We start from the raw sequence: 23,897 nt of genomic DNA on the forward strand, positions 1-23,897 counted from the left end.
ACACTAACACCTGCCTCTGTGGGCTCCAGAATTATTGGTTCAGAACCAGTATGTTTCATCTATGTCAGTGGTTCTCAAACTCGGTCCTCAGGACCCCACACAGTTCACTTTTTCCAGGTCGCCTAGCAGGTGCACAGGTGTATTTGTTACTCACTGGGCGGAATTCAATTGATTCCTGCCCCCATCGCGCCCGACGGAGCTATTCAATTCTTGCTCCTGTTGGGCACGATCAGCTGCCAAGCGCTACATTTCAGCTCGCAGCACCTGGGGGATGAGAACTGAAATGTGCGAAAAGTGACCTGTTTGGGCGCCCAAACATCACTTTTCGCGATCGCGCCCAGCACTTTGGTCGGGTTTAGCTGCTTTACGCGGCTAAACCCGACCACTTTGGGCGCGATCAGCACAAAAATCTGGAACAATTGCATAGCGGCCCGCGATCTCCTGTCACTTTAGACGGGAGATGCGGGCGGCGAAAACAATTGAATTCCGCCCACAATTTAAAAGATCAACAGGTGCAGCTAACTATTTAACTTGTAATTATGTGAGGAGACCTGCAAAACATGCACTGTTTGGGGTCCTGAGGACCGAGTTTAAGAACCTGTGATCTATGTTACCCCAAAGCATATTCCCCAGACAATACAATTGCAGTAGAAAGTGCATGTCTACAAGCCAGCCAAAGACCAGTTTCACTATGAAACTTAGGGGCTCATTTATCAACGAGTTATCATACGCAATAAGTTCTAAAACTCGTTGCATATGATAAATGGTCCTTAAGCAAATCAGCTCCCAACTGTCATTTTTCAAAATAAATGACAGTTAGGAGCTGATTGGCTGGCACACCAATATCATACGCAACAAGTTTTAAAACCTGTTGCATATGATAAAACTCATTGATAAATGAGCCCCTTAATGTGAGCTCACAAGCCTCCGACCATCCACAATGATGAAGCTAAGTGGGGCAGCATGCAATCAAAAATGGGAAAAAGTAGTTGGTCATGAAACTAGGAACTAGTGACCAAAGCTTCATAGTATCCAACCCCTAGCGCATACTTACACCCACAAAATGGTTACCTTCACTTGGTATAAAGAGGTAATTTATTCATATAGCACAACACATTACTTATCACTTTACACAGAATAGTCAGCCATTCACATTAGTCTTTGCCCCAGTGGATCTTACCCTCTATATTCCCTATCACATGGGCACAGAAGCCAATTAGCCTACCAGTATGGCTTTGGAGTGTGGGAGGAAACTGGAGTGCCCAGAGGAAACCCACACAAACATGGGGAGAATATAGAAACTCCACACAGATAGGGCTGTGGGTGGAATTGAATCCATGACCCCAGTGCTAGGAGGCAGCAAAGCGAACCACTGCACCACTGTGCTGCCCTTAATCCACTGTTTTCATCACAATGTAGTAAAAATAAAAATAAATAAATCAGAATCTAGTCCTTTGCCAGCCGCAGTGTTTGCAGTATGACAGTAACTGGAAAGTCCCAATTGTAATAACCGTAGCTGCCAACACACACTGCTTTCTACTGTAAACAGTACATCAACTTCCCCAGGTTTTACTAATGACAAGACAATACAGCTCCTACTAGGATAAAGCTAATTCTTGTTCAAATACTTAAGGTCTTCTCTGGTAATACATGGGGACTTCAAGTGTTTTGGTAAAGGGATCAGTTCAAGCGTCCGGAATTAAGTGCGGCTATATGCCAACAAGTTCATGCCGGCACTTGCCATGTCGACATACACCATGCCTATAGTGATGAATTGTAAAATGTTAGAATGTCGACATACCATCCCGGCAGCCCAGCAGTGACTTACCTGCTCCCAATGGTTCCAACTGAGTCTCCCGGGTCCTGCGACTAACTTCCAAGTGACACCTCTGCTCCTCCATCATACGGGTGAGTATCTCTCCTCCCTTTACTGCCTAACTTCACACCCCCCCCCCCCCCCAAGTATGTGAGAAATAGGGAAGGGACACAAAGAAACCGGCACCCCCGGACAGAACAAAGGTACATTAGAGACACTTAGGGGAGGATTTAGGCTACGTACACACCAGCGTTTACACATTATTGCATGTACTAAACGATTTCCATTAACATGTGCTTATCTTGTGATAGAAACATTTTAAGCACAGACATGTGGAGGTAGTCTCACACACTTGGGTCAGACTCTTGAGAACAAATTTCAAACTACTTAGCTTTGTGCAAATGCCGCTATTGTTTTATACTTCGGTTTCAGGTACAGGACTACAGAACGGGTTCCTAGTAATACAGAACCAAATAGGAAGAGAGAATAATAGCCCGTCCTCATTGCACGGTCTGCCACAATACATTTAGAAAGAATCTAAGTTCAATTACATTTTATGTGTCCAGTAAAAACAGACCTATTGTACATTATTTCACCCACCAGAGTATAGAAAACAAAATGTGCACTGTATGTAAATGACTTTCAAGCTGCAAAGAAATATAACGAGCACAAACAATAGGAGTTTCAGCAAGACAACAGTAGTTCCAAATGGGACACTGTCTTTATAATTGGCCGACTACTGATTTACTCTGGCATTAAAGTGGCCATCTTCCTGCCTACAAGTGCCTACACACACAGAGATGTGCTCACGATCCGACCTGAGACACCATTTCCCCTGAACTCTCCCCAGGCAGCTACCCGGCAGTCGTGGTCATGATTTGGAGTAAAAAACGTCCAATCTGACTTAAGATCTATCGTGCATCCAGTGCATCGTGTCCCAGACGCATATTTTACACGATTCGTCAAAATCGGGCAAATGTGTAAAAAATAAATTTAAAAATTGCCATGTGTGTAGGCGCCTTAACCACGGAGCCCCGGGAAACAATGCTGCATGAGCAGCCAAGTACAGATGCAGGAAGGGGAAGTATAGGCTGACCATTTATAAACTAGGGGGTCATTTCCCATACATAAACTATAGTTACAAGTCAATAAAAATCAATATCCCTTTTTTTTTGTTGTAAATGTTGTAAGCAGCGGATTCCCTTTCTGACACACCCCTGAGCACTGATATGGACTGTCGGCATGAATAGTACCATTTACCAACTTGATACCTTCTTGCTCTATTGCAATCCTACTTGACACTACTTCCTATGGCGTGACCAGCTCTTATTTACGATCTTCACTCCCAAGCCCAATTGTGCTTTATGACGTTTATCAATCAGTCTTTTCGTAATCCATGCTCCTTCCTATAAGAACCACCATGTAAAGATGGCGTAGGTTCCCACCGTCAAGCTCTGAAAATGTGGCAATTTCGGAGCTTAATTCATTCAGTTTTCTAGTTCTAACCAACAAAACAAGAAAAGCTTGCATGCATATTGCACAACATGGACGGTCGTACGAGATAATGGCTTGTGTAAACAAGTTTAGACCCGAGCTCCGCCAACTTCCCCTCTACACAAACTATTGTAAACAGTTTTATTATTGTCTAATCACAGTATCAACTATGTTTCCTTCTCATGGCATCATTCCAGGTCTGCAATGTTTGGAGGAAATACAGTAATCTGTGTCTTCATACTGCCAAGAACCAAAAAGTTACAAAACGAAAAAAAAAAAGAATTTATTTTTGTGCTTTTCATTTCCAAGTAAATATCGCAACTGGAAAATCTTCTCTCTTAAAATATAATTTTCCCATTCATTCTCCAAAATAAGTTTCCTCTCCTCTGTATGGCACTAAGTCACCTAAACAATGGTTTAGAGAAACACCACCATTTACCTGAGCAATGCAAATTGCTGTATAAAGGAAAATCTCCATGCATTAATCGTCTCTTTCTCCATCATGGAAAAATAATATTTTGAAAATGACTAGTACTTTTTTCAGATTTGTGCTCGGACCCCTGGAGGGGTGTGAGAAGAAATCCTTGAGAGCGCTGAATTGAATAGCTCCAGGAGTTCCCTCCCAGCACTATTTAATTTGCGATCAATTGAATCGAGCCCATAGAACAAAGACTATACTAAAAAAAAAAAAAAGTTTTTGCAAACACAAAATTAATAAACTGTGTTGTAAGTTAACTTACATAGTTCAAATATGTAGCAGAGAGACCATACTTAGATGAGAAGAATGACCATGCCACCTCTACCTAGCATATCAGGGTTTGGCAGAACTATTCTGGGAGATATCTTTATTTTCTGCTTTAGACTACAAGCTTCCTACAGTTTGAATCGGAGAGGTCGTAGCAGAAAAACTATTATCATTAACTGAACACATTTAGAGTTTAGATCAGATAAAAGGGAATCTACTGTACTCGCACAGACAAATTAGGTGTCTCATGTATGAAGTCATTATGGTGACAGTCAAAAATTCAACCTCATAATTTTGACATGTTGAAATGTCGATAGTCAAAAAGCGACACGTTAGGGGTAGGCTGAAACTTGGGCGTGGACATTATGTGCATGACAACATTTTATCAGCGTCAACATTACGGTGTCTAGATAATAAAGGTTGACAAAACTACCGACCCTGTCATACATGTATCCTGTCACTGTTTTACATACATAGTCATAATTCACCTGATGTAGCATAAGGTTGATTGAACCCCTATGGCATAAACTTCACATTCCAACACTCCTAACAATGACCAGTGGCATAGCAACAACATCTGCTCCAGGCCCCTTTGCCCCCCCCCCCACCCCCACTATAAGACAGGCCTCTTTGCTTCATTTCCTCTCCAAAGAAGATCCAGCATTTCCTCGATCTGATGTTACTATGAGGCTCTCTCACTAGGGTCCCACTGAAAGGTAGTCAGCGCAGGTAAACTGTATACATGGTAGGTATTATTAGTGGTGGGAAAATGCGAGTGCAGGACTGGTGCTCGGGGTCTATTAGACAGTGCCACAGATTAGTTGTGCAGAGATCTACTGTGCCCAGATACACGTATAAGGCTAATATCACAAGCCACAAATTACCAGAACCTGCAGATTAATGGGGCAAATTACTAAGTGTAGCTTTCAGAGCCAACGCATCTTCAGGTTTCGTCCAACGGTTTTATAGGCAATATTAGCAATGTTTGTATTTATTATTACCAAAAGAAAAAAAAAAAAAAAAGATATTTAGCTCCAGGCGCTTGGAAAGGAACACAATATAAATGTAATCAATAATATTTAAATCAATACAATGTCTGGTCTAACGCAGTCTGCACGGACCTTTGGTTCAGTGCCACATCACCTTCAGACCGGACACTGCTGCCCACCATCTGCCGCTGGCTACACAACACCTCCAGAACGGACATTGTAAATGTAGCGTCCAAGGAGGTGCAATACTTCTATACCGGCATCTGTGAAAAGGTGATATAACCTCATTTGTGTTGAGATATATATATCTCTGAATGGTGGTGTGGTGATATAAAAGGCGCAGTGACACCCGCACTGCAGTATTCACTGTAAAAACGACTGTAAATACAGATGTACATAAGATTGCACCAGCGGGCAGGTAGATACACCCGTGTTATCACAGAGCTATTGTGTTCCTTAGTGGATTGTGTAGAGGACATTCTTTGAAGTGGACAGCAGTGTTTGTCTTCTGCAGCCGGGCGCGGCTGTTTCGGAATTTAATTTGACATAAGTCTAAGGCACAGCCACAGTACCTATAAACATTCAATTCGAGATGTGATCACTCCAGGAAGAAAAGCAGCTGTTGTGTAACAAAACAAGGGACATTTTGCAACTAAATTATGTTTATATTTATTTTATGTGTGAATTATTAATTTATATGTATAATATATTTGCTGCGTTGTAGGTCTTCAGATGAGCATGAAATATTATTAAACAGATATTTTTTACTTTTTATATATGTTTAATTTGATCATATATTAGATAAATCCATAGCGCGGTTATCTTCATCTTATACGTATTTATTAGCACCACCCTTTAAATCCAGCATCAGAAACCACTGAAGATGGGGCAGCTTTGAAAAGCACATTCAGCATTCACCCCCCTGCCCATTATCATCTATATAGGTGCCTGGTTCCTGTCACATGCTACATTACATTACATAGCTTTGGTATCTTCTATGAGATCAACAGGACTCATTTCATCCTGAAGATATTCACCAACAATGGATTTGTGGCTGAACTAATCTGGACTCCACCAACTCATAAAGCAATCCTTTTACATCATCATTTGATGATGCAATTGAGCCCCGGATGATAACCATACAGTCAGTGCCACATATAATGGAAACAGAATATAATACACAAGAATGCATGTAAAAGTGTGTGTGCAGATAGTATCTGTATAAACAGCAAATCCCGATGTCATCACACCAAGCATAGCTTGCTTCCTTCAACATCAACCTACAGCCAGCCTTTATAAGGCCGAACCCTTTATTGATGTCTAATATCCATCTAACTTACGCAGGGAGTGCATTAGTTATATATTATCCTATATAAAATATTAGTAAAAAGCAGAACAAGTTAAAAATATCTTAATTTAATGTAAGAGAAAGATAAAATAGGCATAAGAGTAAAAAGGTTTGTATAGGTGATCACCGACAATAAACAATATGAAAACAAATGAATTATATAATCAAAATGTATCAGGGTGCCCATCACTGATCTACAATCAAATCATCAGGTACGGGTCTTGTGCATTCTGCAAGAATAATATCTGTTTCTGGTGACAAGTCGAGTAACGTGCACTGGAATCCATATTGCAAGCTTGATGGACTTTACTCATGTAATGAGTGTTTTATTAGTTGACTCAGTCAACCTGAACATGTAAAATTACTGCTGGGGAAAAAAAAGGTTTATTACAGCTGATATGTGCATTTCTAATGATAATGCTCTTTAGTACAGAGAAAAAAATCTTGTGTTACTATTACAATGCTAGTATGCTACCCTGCTTGTATGTTGAGATTTGAAAACATAATCCACTTACCATTATACTGAATTACCAATATGACGCAACCCTTTTCTTTGGACAAAAATACACCATAGAAATGTTGTACATTACACTACAAATGTACCACAAACACATTTTAGGAGAGATTTCCCCAATCACACCACTTTAATGCTTAAAAATTTTGTTCCGTATTGCAGCCCGTATTGTAAATTTATACAGATATTATGAGCGGCTGAGACGTTCTGTCATCATACACATACTGCAAATAGCCAAGCTAAACTGAACTAATATCCATAAAATTACAATATGGTGGCATTATTCCTTATAATACACAAAGCATGTGTATGGGGATTGTTTATCCACTTGTGTAAATTATAAATAGATGTGTTTTAAATTGGTTCCAGAACTAATTAGTAAGTTCAAAAATCTGCCACACATTTTTGGACTTTAGATAAAATTTGTGCAAGACAAACATATTTGGGTTTATATGGTTACATTGTATCAAATGTTTTTTCCATGCCAATGGCAAGTTGTAACTCAATGAAAAACAATGTTTACTGCTGGAATTTAAAAAAAAAAAAAAAATCAAACTTCAAATATACTATAGAATATAGCAGGGTTGAGGGAAAAAAAAAAAAAAAGTTTTCCAACCCTGTTTAGAAATTGTTAAAACATGGTTGATCAACGTTTCTAGTACATAGAAATGTTTCACAGTATTAACATGATATGCAGCATTCTACTTTTTTATTAAAACATTAATGCAAAAAAATATTGGCTTACACATAAAATAAAAACCTGTAAAAAAAAATAAAAAATAAATATATATTATATATTTTTTTTTAATTATTATTATTTACTTATTTATTTTATTTTTTTCCAACCCTCTAATATAGAAACTGCAGTTCTAACATGCAGAAAAATGTGACATTCGCATTACCGGCTTAGCAGTTAAACCAAATACTAATTTCAATATTTTTGCTTCAGCCAAAACGTTTTAGATCATCGAACCGGTTCAATCAAGTTTCTGTGTTGAATAGTTTGTGCATTTCTATTGACTAGTTCTTCTGTGATCACAAAGACAAAAAGCCTTAGGCAGAGTGTTTTTGTATGTTTTTGTATGTCGCAGAATTACTAAGTGACTTCAAATAGTCATAGTAAGCTTAATGCAATATCAGAACTATTTGTATGGACATTATGTACAACAGTTTATACATTCACATCAGTCCCACCCCAGAGGAGCTTACAATCTATATCCCTCATCACAGACACATATATACTAATGCTGGGTACACACTGGTAGATATATTGGCCGATCAATTGATTGGCAAATATATTGCATGGCCATCGGCCAGTGTTTTCCAGTGAAATGTCTGTGAACGACGTCGTTCAAAGACATACCACGTCGGCTGCGCTGCACAACCGATGACAGATATATCTGCGGATATCTCTGTCCATCGTGCTGTGTGGACGGGCGACCAGCCGACTGCCCGCACACTTGCAGTGGCAGCGCGGGTCACGCCGACAGCTGGAAGATGATAGTTGTTCAGTGTGTATGAACCACCATCATCTGCAGATATACCCAAGCTTAAAGTTATATTTTTGTTAGAGACAATTAACCTACCAGAAATTTTTTGGGAATCTAGGAGGAAACCAGGGTACTCCGCAAAAACTCACACAAACACTGGGAGAACATACAAAGAGGACCCTGGCTGGAATCTAATCCATGAAGCCATTACTGTGGGGCAAAAATAATAACCATGGTGCCACCCAAAGAGTATGCTTTACTCGTTTGCCAGTTGTGTACTACAGGATCCCCGGTCTCCGGCTAGGAAGATTGGACACCACAGTAAAATATTAGGCGGTAAAGCAAATGTAAATGTCAAAAAAAATAAAATAAAAAGGAATTTCATTCCTTCAGAGATGGAGCAAATCATCTAAAGGGCCTCAGCTTCCCCTATAAAGGAAAGGTAAGCAGGCTGGAACCAGCTGTCTAGACTAAACCAGTGGACACCTGAGTGACATTGTACATAGGATCTTGCCATACAGGTGGTTAACAGTGCCACATGTCTCAGAAGCCTCATCAGGGTAAACATACTGTGTGCATCCATTAATAGAGTACAGTTGGCTGAGCGGTGCATTCTGGAGAAATTATTTCTTCCAATAATGGATCATGAGTTTATCTTTAGTAAAATCAAAACCTAGCGATACATATAATGCAAAACCAGACATTACATCCCCCACCCCCCTACATACCATTCATAAACACAATTATATTTGGAAACAAATTTCACTTAGTACATTACATTTGGTGTAACTCCATTAGCTTTAATAATATTTACAATGTTACTTGTAAGTGCTCATTTGCTATGCAGAGATGCAGTCTTACAATACTGCCTCCCCATTGGGAATGGGATTTAAATACCAGCTGTATAGCCGCCGGTTCAAACCCCGACAGGAGGATATCCCGACTGGGACTGGTGAGTATTCTAACCCTCGACCCCCACCCCCTAACCATCCCTTGGTGGTGCCTGACCCTAAAACTCCCAGGGTGGTGCTTAACCCTAAATCCCCCCAGGGGTGACTAATCCTAACCCCCCCTTCCCGCACCCTAAACCTAACCCTCCTGGGGGGTGCCTAACCGTAACCGCCCCCTAGCCTAACCCCAAGTCCCCCCAGGGGTGCCTAAACCTAACTCCGCCCCCACGGCTAACAGTTAAGACGTGCCACACTTAACTCAATTGATCCGGCGTCTGCCTGTCTTCCAGCGTAGGGATTAATATAGGCGTCGGTATTCAACGCCTATCTTAAGTCCCGTGTTGGGCTTTAGACCGGCGGCATTCAGTTCGCCGGCCTAATAACTGCCTCCCCATTGCAACAACATAGCCATGGGAAGTGGTCACTTTACACAATGGTTAAACTCAACTGAGGCCATTTGTTAACCATTTCTGCCCTCCTTCAGGACCAGACCAAATACCACTTTTTTTCCCCTCTTTCTTTTATTTTCAGATGAATCACTTTAATTTTTATTATTTTTCTATAAATTTGTGTTAGGGGAACATCTTTGTTTAATCAGCATTGCCAAAGGGAAAGCAGACGAAAAAAAAAAAAAAAGTGTCGTTTTTTCCGTGATGCATCCTCTGGTTACTGTGATCTGATTAGTATAACGACAGAAATTTATCTCACAACCCAGGGCCAACTTGATTCTCGTCTCTCCTGCCTGTATGCAATGCTAGATCACTTAGATATTATCAAACTTCAGAAATATACTGCAAAAGTTGTCCATAGCAACCAAATCGGCTTCTGTCAGTTTTTAGTCTGTGCTAGATAAATTAAAGCTTGAAGCCGATTGGTTGCCCAGGGTGACTCTCGAAGATTTTCTATGTAAACAGTGCTTTTCCAATGGCTAAGTAAACCTAATGCAGCACAATTTGTCGTTCTGTAGACCTCTACATCAATAATTTACCAAATAATGTTATGTCAATCACAGAATAACCCAGGGAAGTTTTAAGATTTGTAATTATGCAACATCAAAGTAAAAATATTTGATTGGAGGAATAAAAAAAAAAATATATATATATATATATATATATATATATATATATATATATACACATATATATATATATACACATATATATATATATATATATATATATATATATATATATACACACATATATATATATACATATATATATATATATACACACATATATATATATATACATACACATATATATATATACATACACATATATATATATATATACACACACACACATATATATATACACATATATATATACACATATATATATATACACACACAAAAGGGTACTGAAAAATAGCGCTTGTTCCCAAATGGATTCTGTATATAAAAAGTCACTTGTGGTATAGTCCTTAATGTTCACTATACTTCTGTCATCACAGTGGCTGCTCAGAGTTCTCCAAATGGATCGTTGTTGTGCGGCCCCGATAATTTATGAAATACAAAAGGAGAGAACAAGGGCCTTATAGTGTAGTAGATGTTATTTTACTGCGCACTTCTATACATATAAAATGCACATTTATATGTACAGAAGTGCGCAGTAAAATAACATCGACTACACTATAAGGCGCTCGTTCTCACTATATATATATATATATATATTTTTTTTTTTTCTAAAACAACAGTGTAAAAGTGCAAACAGAAGATGGGCTGTATGCTATAGCGACCAATATCAGCTTCTATTAACCGGGCTATACTTGACTTAAAGCTGATGTTTAATTGGGTGTGTTGGAAACACATCCAGGTTATTTTCGCCATGATTTTAAATATATCCCTATATAGCCCAATATTTTCAATGTAAAATTCTATTTGAGGACTAGCCGCATATATTATGTTGTATTAGATAAACAGCAGTGATTAGAGCATTACTTTAATATGTACATAGAAGTAAAATATACAGATTTTTAATTGCAAGCTTTCACGACAGCATACAACGCTCCACACTAAGAAGTCAATTCAATTAAGAGCGAGAAAGCAAGTTTGCAACATAAAATTCACATTAATCACAGAAATGCGCACACCCGAGAAATGTAAGATCCAATTAGAAATGCCAATTTACGGTAGTCGAGGCGAGATTGCGCAACTTTTCTATATAAACAGCGACCAGTGCATGAAAAAGTGGGGAAACCATCCTGGGCCCTGTAGCAACCGATAGCGCTTTTACACCAAAGTCCCGGGTCTGACCCAGCTCTCCGGCGCAGGTGAGCAGCACTTCTTCCCCTCCCTCTCCCTACGCAGTGGTCCGGCAGGGAGAGCGGGTGGGGTGCGCTGCTACGTTCTGGTCGGCCCTGCAGTGGACGCTTGGAGATTATGTCATCTCCAAGCACCACTGAAGCTGCCAAAGGTGCGGCATGCAGCGCCATTTACATTGCAGGGTGACACGGGAACGAGTTGATCCGTTTACATCCCGGGTTAATGCACGTTCATGTGCATCATCAACCCAGGATTTTTCAGTCAGTGTAAAAGGGGTAGAGGATAGCATGACAATATGGAAGGCTGCTAGTGGCCATAAGAAAAATACTGGAGGTTCTTAAAAATGTGGCAAATGGCTGACCTATGCATCTTTATTAATGGTTTAAAAAGGATAGCAGGCGTTTTTCAGCAAACTTTCCAGCATTTTAGGGTACAGAAAAATGTCTGTATAGTAATTTTTCTGTGTTTTTACACAAGTTTGTAAAATGTTGGACTAATCAATAAACATTTTTACCTCTCATATGCAAGTTGAAAAACCCCTCTCCCATCAATACAATATCCCCACATACCTGCCCCACATCATTTACACCTCCCCATGCCTGTCCCGCATCATTTACACCTCCACATACCTGTCCCACATCATTTACACCTCCCCATGCCTGTCCCGCATCATTTACACCTCCCCATGCCTGTCCCACATCATTTACACCCCCACATACCTGTCCCACATCATTTACACCTCCACATACCTGTCCCACATCATTTACACCTCCACATACCTGTCCCACATCATTTACACCTCCACATACCTGTCCCACATCATTTACACCTCCACATACCTGTCCCGCATCATTTACACACCTGTCCCACATCATTTACACCTCCACATACCTGTCCCACATCATTTACACCTCCACATACCTGTCCCACATCATTTACACCTCCACATACCTGTCCCACATCATTTACACCTCCACATACCTGTCCCACATCATTTACACCTCCACATACCTGTCCCGCGTCATTTACACCTCCACATACCTGTCCCACATCATTTACACCTCCACATACCTGTCCCACATCATTTACACACCTGTCCCACATCATTTACACCTCCACATACCTGTCCCACATCATTTACACACCTGTCCCACATCATTTACACCTCCACATACCTGTCCCACATCATTTACACTGCCATATACCTGTCCCACGTCATTTACACAACCACATACCTGTCCCACATCATTTACACCACCACATACCTGTCCCACATCATTTACACCCATTGCTGAGCTTTTTGGGAGAAATTCACCTGAATGCCGACATGTCTTTTTTGGCCAAATTATGCTATTTAAACCCCTCCAAATGCATTAGTCATTGGGATGGGTGTACCAGAGGTTCTGTACGATGGGCCTGGTTCACTACGGTTCGCTATTGTGATCGCAGCAGCGATTATGCACGCAGATCTGCTGCGAAAACATGCAATTTGCAATCGCTAAGCCAGCATAGATATACCCACTATCGCTATCTCACATCCGTAAGACCTCGCAGACCTGCGTATACATTGGCACCAACGAGTAACAGCGGCCCCTCACGGACAATTACAGCAGCCCTGACCTATCTCAGATATTACAACTCTCGTCGCACGCAGTGAGTACTCAAGCTGCGTATGCCGTCTCAGTGGCTAATTTATGCACACCCAAGTAACAGCGTTCTAACACATTGGCGCGCCTGCATTTCTCCAACCATCCTCACATCGCCACCCCCAAACGTCCCGTCATTCACTGTGCGATGGCTTTTTTTCTGCATGCGTGATGGCAGAGATTGCATTGCTAGAATGCGTACTGCAATTAATACGCACCATCGACCGATCTGCGTATGCGGTAGCAATTGCAATCCATGCTGAATCAGGCCCTATGTCCCAACATTTCTACCTTAAAATAAGAATCTTCCCTACTTTTTTGCCTGCTCAGGGGGATGCGTACAAAACAAAATGTGAATTTCCTCAGAAAAATCAATGAGAGTTCTAAACTGAATTGCAAATATAATTTGCCGTTGGAGCGGCTCGCGGGACCTTACTCGCACCTTGAATCAACCCCTAAATTCGGCCAGTTAGCAAATATAAAAAAAAATGTTTCTACTAAATGTAGGTGCTTTCCTATTTACAAAAGGGTGCTTTCAGTCCATAGTATTTGCATACAGTATTGTCATATAGTGTAATCTTGAATATTGGCGCACACTAATCTCAGTACCTCTCAGTTTCCTGGCTGAAATCTGAAAAAAAGCATCAATATAATGTAATAAGGAATAAATACCTCCTTGGAGGTTGACAGGTGTCACAATGATCCCTTTTACTTCGGTGATCGGAGAGTTCAGCCCATAGCGCCCACCGTCAAGGACAGATTTGCTGCCTGGTTCCTGCGCAGTCACATTTACAATGGCATTGAAATATTCCAAATTGGTGGTTTCAGAGCCACTATGGACCACCGAACAGGGCAAGAGGACCAATAAAGGCAGACAGTTCAGGTACTGGAGCGACCGCCTGGGAATCATTTTCAACCAAGTATTACGAAAAAAAAAAAAACAACAATCCTTTGGTGTAAATAGGGGAAAAAAAAACAAACCAAAAAAAAGTGCAACAATGCAAAAACTACTGTATATCCCTTATGAGTGAGGCTACAAAAGATTCTTCTTCAGGGCAATGTGTAATATCCTTACATCATCATTACCTGTTAAAGCAATTACCAGTGCTGATGAAAAGTGCAGTTAAAAAAAAATAATATGTATTAAAAAAATTAAATAATAAAAAAAAAAAGCCAGCCCTTAGCACTCCTTACAGAGCAGCTTTGCAGCAGAGGGACAGATACGATGTTACTTAATGCACACCATGCAGCTACAATAATCCAAGTCTTGCGCAAGGCACCAGGGCACACAAAGAGATGCTTGTGCCCTCTGACATACCCGCTTGCGAACGTGATCCTTTATTTTCCATGCATAGGAGGGTGCTGGCAGGGAGGGAGATTCTCAACAGGAGGGGGCACAGCGCATTGTCTACAGGGTCGTGTAGCAGGAGGGGGGGTCGTGGGGGCAGAGGGGGGGTTCCTCACTGGAGCATCTTGGTGGGGGGAGGGGGGCACAGTGTGTGGGTGCCACTAGGGCACAGGTCACCCCCACACAGCTGGCACAAAGTGGAAGGTGAATGTCCCCCTCGGGCAGCTTGATACAGAGAGTGCAGCTCGGGAGCTTTCCTTCCTCTTTTATAGCGCTTGGTGGGTTGCCCACGACGACGTAGCCTGCCCGGTGCTGGAGGTGGCAAAGGCGTCTGAGACACAGCGACGAGAGCTTCGCTTAAACTGCTGCTGCCGCCGCCGCCAAAGGCGCAAGCAGACTGAGGGCAGCGGCAGGAGGGGCTAGACAGAGAGCTGGCCGGACAGGCTCCGCCCCCTCCACGTGATCGCTGTCTCCGGCTCGCTCACGCCCGCCCTTCTTCTGCTTATACAGCGCATGCGCGGTTACAGTTGTGCAGGATGATGCCAGCATGTCCCATTATAAACTGTACAGGCTTACCATACTATCCCTTTAAACCGGGACACTCATGAATAACAGGTTTTGTGGCTGATTAAAACCAGGTGAAATCCAGGCTTGAAGTCAGCCAGCCATAGAACCTGTGTAATTCATGAGTGTCCCGGTTTAAAGGACTAGTATGGTAAGCCTAATTATAGAGTACAGGGTATATATTATTAATTTAAAGAGAAACCATCCCCACAACCTGGTAAAAACTATGCACAGGTGTATAATTGGTGCAGGGTGTGCGGTGCACACGGGCCCTGGGTCCAGGGGGGACCCGCACTGCACACCCTGCACCCATATTATCTAATATCTCTCCAAGGTCCCTCGTTGAGTGTATCTGTCCTGCACAAAATGCTGGAAAATAGCTGCTGCTGCCATTTTACCGGCATTTTGCGCATGCGCAGTGAGGCAATTGCCGGGAAAATGGCGCCATTTCCCCGGTGACCTTCGCATGCGCAGTAGACTCTGGGCACAGACAGGTGCCCAGAGTCTACTGATGCTGCGGTCGGCGGTCAGACTCGTCAGTCTGCTGCCGGCCTCCAGAGAGAGAGGAGGGGGCCCTGGACGGGGAATGCACATGGGCCCCCTCCTCTCTTAATATGCCCCTGACTGTATGTAAAACGTTTTTATCAACATATGGAAAGTGATATGTCTCTCTTACTCTATGGCTGTTAAAGAGTCAAATACCAGTGCGGGCCGTACCAGGGTGTCACCCGCAGATGGGGTGACACCAAGGTGCAGACTCCCACTCAGTGACAGGAGCCGAGTGCTGCACTGTAGTATTAAGTTGCGCGCTCGGCTCCCGACACTGAGGGTGTCGGCACAATGCACATTGCACATAACGCAGTCTGCACCTCCTGCACCCCCCCTGTAAGAAACAGGACCATGCCCCTACCCATGTGGCCACGCCCTATTCGTGGTGTGAAAGGGGAGGGTTGAAATAAGCCAGGTCGAGCGACCTGGCATTTCAGCCATTGTCATGAGAAGGGTTGAACCAAGGCCGGATTAATAATTGGACGGGTGGAGCTGCAGCTCCAGGCCCACCCATGGAAATAGGCCCACAGTATCTGCTGGCAGTGTTGACAGGAATTTTTATTTTTCCTGCCAGCTGCTGTGTGGTATCCATGGCCCCACCCACTGAGACTCTGCTGTGCCACTGTCGCTATCCCCAACCTTTCCAGTCGTCCCACTTGGGAGATCTAGGCATAACTACCGTGGCGTGGGTGCAGTTGTTACTGCTTACTGGGTCCGCACTGCCTCCAAGGCCTGCCTTCCCCTCTGCACCCTGTCACGTCATCAAACAGAACACAACTGCCTGGGTCTTGTGGGAGGAAACGTGTAATTGCCGCCTCCCTGCGATCTCTACCCACTGCCCAGTGCAGGTTTATCAGCAGCAGGGCCCCCAGAGTAAGTGACTGGCTGGGCACCTACTGCATTTGATGTTGGCGGCAGCACTGGGGCGTAAATCATAATTACAGTAGTTTCAAACTTCGCTGGTCGCTGAATGTCATTACCTCGGTCTGCCATCCTGACTATGGTTCAGACTGTAGGAGCACAATGGCTGTGGAGTGAACCCAGCAGTGACATTGTAATATAATGTTGAAGAAATTATCGTGCCTATGGAATCAACTCCAGCAACTTGCATAAGGTACCAAGGAATCTCTATATATATGCAGGAACTTCCATGTTTGTATATCTATCTATCTGATTGGCTGGTGCTTTATCTCTCACAATTTTATCTCTCTCCAAGCTTTATTAAATCTCCCCCTTATTGCCAGCATTGGCGTTAGCGATACAGTGACAGACAGCTGTAAGGTAAGCTTACTGCTGTGTTATATATACTGAATGGAGAACATAACCCCTGTAACGAGTGCTAAAGGGGTTATGTCTCATTGGGAAATGGAGCCCAGAGTCAGAGAGAGACTGAGCACTGCAGAAATCCTTGTGGCAGATGGGCCCGGCCTTGGTGGGTACCAAGGATCTTGTTCCCTATATGAGTGATTTATTATAGGGGTGTGCACCGGCCACTTTTCGTGTTTTGTGTTTTGGTTTTGGATCTGGATCTTTCTTCGTGTTTTGGATCTGGATTGGTTTTGCCAAAACCACCCTTCCGTGTTTTGGGTTCTGGGTTTTGTGTTTTGGATCTGTATTTTTTTGAAAAAAAGCATAAAAACAGCTAAAATAACAGAATTTGTGGGTTTTTCTGCTCCTATGCTATTATTAACCTCAATAACCTTAATTTCCACTCATTTCCAGTCTATTCTGAACACCTCACACCTCACAATAGTGTTTTTATGTCCAAAAGGTTGCACCGAGGTAGCTGGATGACTATGCTAAGAGATACGAGTGGGCGGCACAAACATGTGGTCCATCTAGGAGTGGCACTGCAGTGGCAGACAAGATGGCAGTTTGAAAAACTAGGCCCCAAACTATACATAATTCAAAGAAACAAAAGAGGTGCAAGATGGAATTGTCCTTGGGCCCTCCCACCCACCCTTATGTTGTATAAACAGGACATGCACACTTTAACAAACCAAACATTTCAGTGCCAGGGTCTGCCACACGACTGTGGCTGAAATGATTGGTTCGTTTGGGCCCCCACAAAACAAGCTGGCAATTAATCTGTCCCTGCACAAACTGGCTCTACGGAGGCAAGATGTCGTCCTCATCCTCCTCATCCACCGATTCCTCACCCTCTTCAGTGTTGTGTACTTCCTCATCCTCACAGAGTATTAATTTGTCCCCGCTGGAATCCACAACCACAGGTCCCTCTGTACGTTCTGGAGGCTGGTCTCCCTGGAAGAGTTGATAATTCATTTTATGAACATCATCTTCTCCACATTTTGTGGAAGCAACCTCCTACGCCTTTCGCTGACAAGGTTCCCGGCTGCACTAAACACTCTTTCGGAGTACACACTGGAGGGGGAGCAACTCAGGTAAAATAGAGCCAGTTTGTACAGGGACCTCCAAATTGCTTCTTTTTCCTGCCAGTACAGGTACGGACTGTCTGACATGCCTACTGGGATGCTGTCACCAATGTAATCCTTTAACAGACAGACGCACGCTTGTCGCTGCTGCTTTGAGGATGCAAGTGCGGCTACAGTCCACACAATTCACAAAGACAGAAAATAATTTTTTTTTTGGTTTGGACTGGAGTGTACTTTGGGGGTTACAGCACCCTTTAACGGTCAAGCCAGCCGGCCCTTTACTTATGACACAGGCACACGCTTGGCACTACTTTGTTGATGCACGTGCGGCTACTGCGCACACAATTCACAAACACAGAAAATATATTATTTTTTTTAGCACTTGGGGGGAGCACCCCTGATGGACAGAGCACCCCCTGGACAACACTACAGCACCCCTTTAGGACTGGGACACTGCACAGGACTTTGGAGTGGACACAGCCCCTATGGAGAACTGACTGCACAACACAGTCCAGCCAGCCCCTATGGACTTTGAAGTAGTGGACACAGCCCTTATTAACAACAGCAGCACAGCACAACACAGCCAGCCCCTATGGACTTTGAAGTAGTGGACAACAGCAGCACTACACTACACTACACAGCCCAGCCAGCCCTAACTCCCACCCTCCCTCTTCACTGTCCACAGCCGAGTGAGAAAATGGTGCCGACGCGGGTACCTTATATAGGATCCAAAACCCGCGAGACCCAGAAGGCGGGATGATGACGTTTTGCCTCGATTTCAGATCCGAGTCAGGTGGGAAAAGTCGAGCCTGACTCGGATCGGACTCGGATCGGGGGGGTTCGGATTTCAGAAATCCGAACCCGCTCACCCCTAATTTATTATAATATTATTATATTTAGAAATGCTGAGTTTTGAGGCATAATTTATAATTGTAATAACTATATATATATTAACTTGTAGGGTTATCCAGTTTCAAACAAGTCTGGTTTGATGCTTGCATTAATAATGATAGGCAGCAGTAAGCACCCCCCATATCACTGTGGTCGAACACAGCAGAGAGATAAAAGCTATGGGGGGAAGGGGTCCTTTAAAATTTTGTTGTGGGGCCCACAAAGTTCTAGTTACATCCCTGGTCCAGGACATAATACAGATGTTGCCGCGGTGCAGTGAAAGGCTTCACAAGCTCTCCATGCACAACATAAGGTCTCAGCGCCCCCTCAGCACCTAAAGGGACAGAGTAGCTGAGCAGCCTAAAGTCTGTGAAGTCGGCCCGGGCCTCCTTATGCCCCTGTCCACTAGTGTGTCTATACGCACACCTGGGTCACCTCGGTCTGCCTCCTGCACTGCCCCATCTCATTATGTGCTACCCACACCATGCAGCACAGGCCACACCTCCACAGCATTGGTCATGCCTACCACATCACTAGTTGCACCCCTTAATATGGTACTGCTTTTGACAACTGTTATTAATTATAACATTTTATTTTTTATTTAATTATATATTATTTATTTTAAATAAAGTTCTACAACACTTTTCATAGTTGCTCTGCAGATCTTAATGGGGAAGGGAGAGGATGGGGAGTTGAGTTTTCTGGCTAATATGATGTTTAATTAAAAGTATCACAATACTTTTGAGGGAGGTCAGTGCCATAAACAGTGATTAATCCTTAATTGAGGTGATCACTGATACACTGTAACATTAAAAAAAACAATGTAACCACAGTGAAATTGGGTTCATACAAAGCCCTATATACAGTAGCCAAAGATTAATAGGGAAACCCTGCCATAAATATAATAATAATCTGATGTGAATGTAATAGGTGTAAATAAGAAGTGACATCACATTTCCCTTAGGTCAGTCATACAAAAGACACCAGGGGCCTCAAACCAGAAATAACCAGTCTTGGCCTGTCTGTTGGAGTCTGTGAGGTCATGCTGTGATGTCATAATGGTAACTGCCTGTATCAGGGCTTTGCTGTTGCTGCCTCTCTCATACACTACCAGGTCACTGACACTGCACCACACACCAGCAGGAGATACTCCATAAGGTTAGTGACTGGACAGAGATAAGGGCAGCTTAGTTCCATGCGTCGGCAGACAGCGTGACTACTGTAATATGACTCGTGACCGCGGGGACAGGGCAGTATAGGATAAAAACAGAACCTCAGAACCCTAGTGGGACAGTGTCATTACAGCCCAAAGCGACTGCATCCTGGGTGGTCACTGTCTGGATGGGACTATACTGTTCCTAATTAATTCCTTTACACAGTGCTCCAGGTGGGTGTTGGATGGGACTATACTGTTCCTAATTAATTCCTTTATACTCTGCCTCCTAAGCCGGGTGTGCCAGTATTGCGGCCTGTTCCATTGTTATTAATGTGCAGAGGTGTGAGAGAATTACAGCATATTGTGCTTAGTTATTTGTTTTTATCCAATACTGTCATTAGTAATGTTACATCTAGATCATAGTTTGGGCTCCATGTAAGAGTGATAGTAAATGCCGGTGGCATATGTTGTTTTGTGTCACTGTGATACATATGAATATGCAGCTGGTATTTACCATCACTTACCTGTCCAGCGAGGTCCAGGGGTGTCCTCCTCCTCCGCTGCATCCTCTGCTGTGTTGCTGGCAGCCTAACGCTGCCGGCGATGGGTCACTGACTAATGTACATACGTGATGACCATCTGTGTATGCGCATAGAGCTCAAACCCTGTGGGGACTTCAGAAACAGCGTTAGAGCTGTTTGCTGAATATAACATTGCAGTCATCACCCTTTTACCACCAGAAATGAGTACTAAAGGGATCATAACTTTCTTACATGGAGCTCTAACTACTAAGGGGGTGCTAGGGTGTTTTCTTCCCACCCCCCTCTTCCCCTCTCTGTCTTGTCTCGCCCCCTCCCATGCCCATTTCTTCTGTCAGTCACACTCTTTTCTATCTTTCACCGTGGACATGCGATCGCCATCGACGTGCGTTTATCACCGGCCGGGTAATAGGTCAAAGTAGCAGATTGAGGTGACCGAAGGGATGACGGGTTATGCACGGTTAGTGGTGGGTGGGTGATTTGGGCAAACTCTGCATAGCCTCTTAATGCCTAGAGGGACAGGCAGTCCTTCAGCCATGGGTCCCCAGAGGTTTCCTCCACAGGGGGTTTTCCTCTCCTGAGTGCTGAAGGATGATTCTTTGTGAGTCATGAGGTTTCCGCCATCTTGTTCCTCCTATAGGACAAGAGTGTAAAGGTGCATATTCACTACACGATAAAATTGAGTGATTGAACGATTAAGAGATCATTATCATTCATTCGTTCATTAATCATGCAGTAAATATGCCGGCAACGACCAGCGATCTGCACCAGTGGCAAACGCAGGATTTTGAAAGGGGGGTTTCCAAATACCGAATACAGAGCCCCCCACCTCCTCTACCAACTGAGCTACCCCCTATATTAATTACACACATATATATATATATATATATATATATATATACACACACTATAGACTTGCCAAATAACGTCAGTATATCCCGAAAGAACATAGTATACTGTACATCCCGTCATATTAATATACCACACGGCACAAAATACTACTACACAATCGACCAGATATAATACTACAACCCGTAGCCCATCTCAATCCCCAAAAAGCTATTAGTATACGACACTCCCACAATACAATACTACACTCCCTAACCTACCTTCCCTACCAGATAAAGTAGGTATACACACACCCCGGTATATTACATCCTTAAGCCTATCTCAATTCACAGATAATATATAAATATACACCCCCAGATACATTCTATACCTCTCATCTCCCCTTCCCATCCCTGATGCATAACTATACACCCCAGATACATTTACCTCACCCCCTTTAAACATTACTATACCCCCCCCCATACATTACACCCCTCAACCACCAGACAATATGTTTACCCCGCATACATTACAACCCACCTCTCCCTCCAGGTTATATAAGTATATACCCCCACCTCACCCACTTAACATGAATAAGTACTGTACATCACCCTTACCTGTGATTGCAGCATTATGTGTCCCTGCTGCATGGGACATGGACAGGCCCATCATAGCAGGAGGGGGCGGGGCCTCGTAGAGGGGGGTAGAGGGGGGTAGACTCTGGAAGAAGCAGGGAGACAGACAGGCCAGGCAGAGCAGGAGAGAGAGGAGGGGGCGGGACTTAGATAGGGGGCAGGAAGAGGGGACTTAACTCATCCCCTGCAGGGGAGAAAGAAGAACAGGTGGCCTAGCACAGACGCAATGTCGCAGCTTGCTAATGGAGCAGTGCTGAAGCCTTTGCTCTGCCCTCCTATGAGAAGGGTGCCAGCAGCTGCCTGCATGCCGCTAGTCACAGTAACAGGGCGCCGCTGATCCTAACAGAAAACTGCTCTGTACTTACAGGCATACATCTGTCTGTAGCAGTTCACAGGCAGGTTCATCTGCACTCTGCAGGGCCCCCTCTGAGCCCTGGCCTGGTACATAAGTTCCAGTTGTACCCCCCTGATGGCGGCAGTGACACAGACAACACACACACACTGACAGACACTCACAAAGACTACACTCACACACACATACAGGCAAACAATGACAGCATAATTTATTAAAGAACACCCCCCCCCCCGCACCCTCTCACCTGCGGCTCCAAGATAGAGCGCCGGGAATAGAGAGCCTCTCAGCCGCCTCTCACAATGCCCCATCGGAACTGCCAGGGAGGAGCTGCGCGCTGCCGCTACAGCTCCCCCAACATTCAGCCAGCAGCACAGCCCCAGCCAGTTGTATGTTAGCTGAACTCCGGCTGCTCCTTCTCTTTAGAAAAAAGAAAAATCAGCTGCGCGGCGATGGAGCGGCAGCTAGGGGGGGTTTCTACGTACTCGGAAACTCCCCCTGCGTGCGCGTATGCGCGCTCCCGCTGGTCGTTGTCGGCATCTGTCATCGACAGGTTGTGCGTGTTCGGGGATGGGGAGGGCGCCTGCACTGAGTGACATATCGTCCAGTGTGGGCACATTATCCACTGCACAGGATGATGGACAATTGAACGATTACAATGTTGTTATCATACAGTCATTCTACACTCGTGTAGTGGATATGCACCTTAGGAAATCTGGATCAATATTGGTCCAGAATTCTCTATTTTATAATGCAGAATACTGTAAATAAAAAAAGTTTACATTTTACCTTAAATAAAAGCTTACATTATTTTGCTAAATATATTTTGCTTGAAGTTGTTGTTTTTTATGAATAAATGCTCTCACAAGGTGAAGAGACTGAGGTGAGGCCTGGTGAGGTAAATGAGAGCAGAGTTGGTAATGGAAGTAATATGGTGGTGGGGAGGCTGAGAGGATGAAGGCTCAGCTTAGATAAAGTACAGGTAAAGGTGTGAGATCTGCAGGCTTAGAGCCTAAACACTGAGGTGACAATGCAAATGAGAGGGCTTTATGGGGAAATTGTGAGACTGGATCGATGCCTCTGAGTAATATGTGATCAAGAATTGGTAGGAAAACATTATATTTGTATGTGAAAGATTTATGCAAGTCTAAAATACCATATATGTGTGATAAACTCCTGCTAAGTAGTAACAATAATAAATAAAATACAAAATAATAATAATATTACATTTATATAGCACTTTTCTCCAATAGAACTTAAGGCGCTTTACAGATACTATGAACATAATACAGAGGTTTAGATTTCATAAAATACAGAAACCATGAATAAAATACAAATAGCAGCCATTTTGGGTCATCATTTCCAAGGATTATTCATAAACCTT

The 23,897-nt window shown here is 43.3% G+C and overlaps 1 protein-coding gene across 3 annotated transcripts in view; it reads right to left on the reverse strand.

Moving 5' to 3' along the window:
• RNF130 (ring finger protein 130) overlaps window positions 1-15,010 on the reverse strand; it is a 244,287-nt gene extending 229,277 nt beyond the window's left edge. For 2 of the 3 annotated variants that reach the window (XM_088454758.1, XM_088454757.1), the window contains exon 1: window positions 13,931-15,010. In XM_088454758.1, coding sequence (XP_088310884.1) covers window positions 13,931-14,168 — 238 coding nt within the window. In that variant the 5' untranslated portion in view covers window positions 14,169-15,010. The remainder of the gene's footprint in view (window positions 1-13,930) is intronic. The other variant, XM_088454759.1, reaches the window with a different exon arrangement.
• Between the last annotated feature and the right edge of the window lie 8,887 nt (window positions 15,011-23,897).

This window comes from Taudactylus pleione, unplaced genomic scaffold (assembly GCF_031769625.1).
Source record: "Taudactylus pleione unplaced genomic scaffold, aTauple2 ptg000629l, whole genome shotgun sequence".
In the NCBI taxonomy this organism is placed as follows: domain Eukaryota; kingdom Metazoa; phylum Chordata; class Amphibia; order Anura; family Myobatrachidae; genus Taudactylus; species Taudactylus pleione.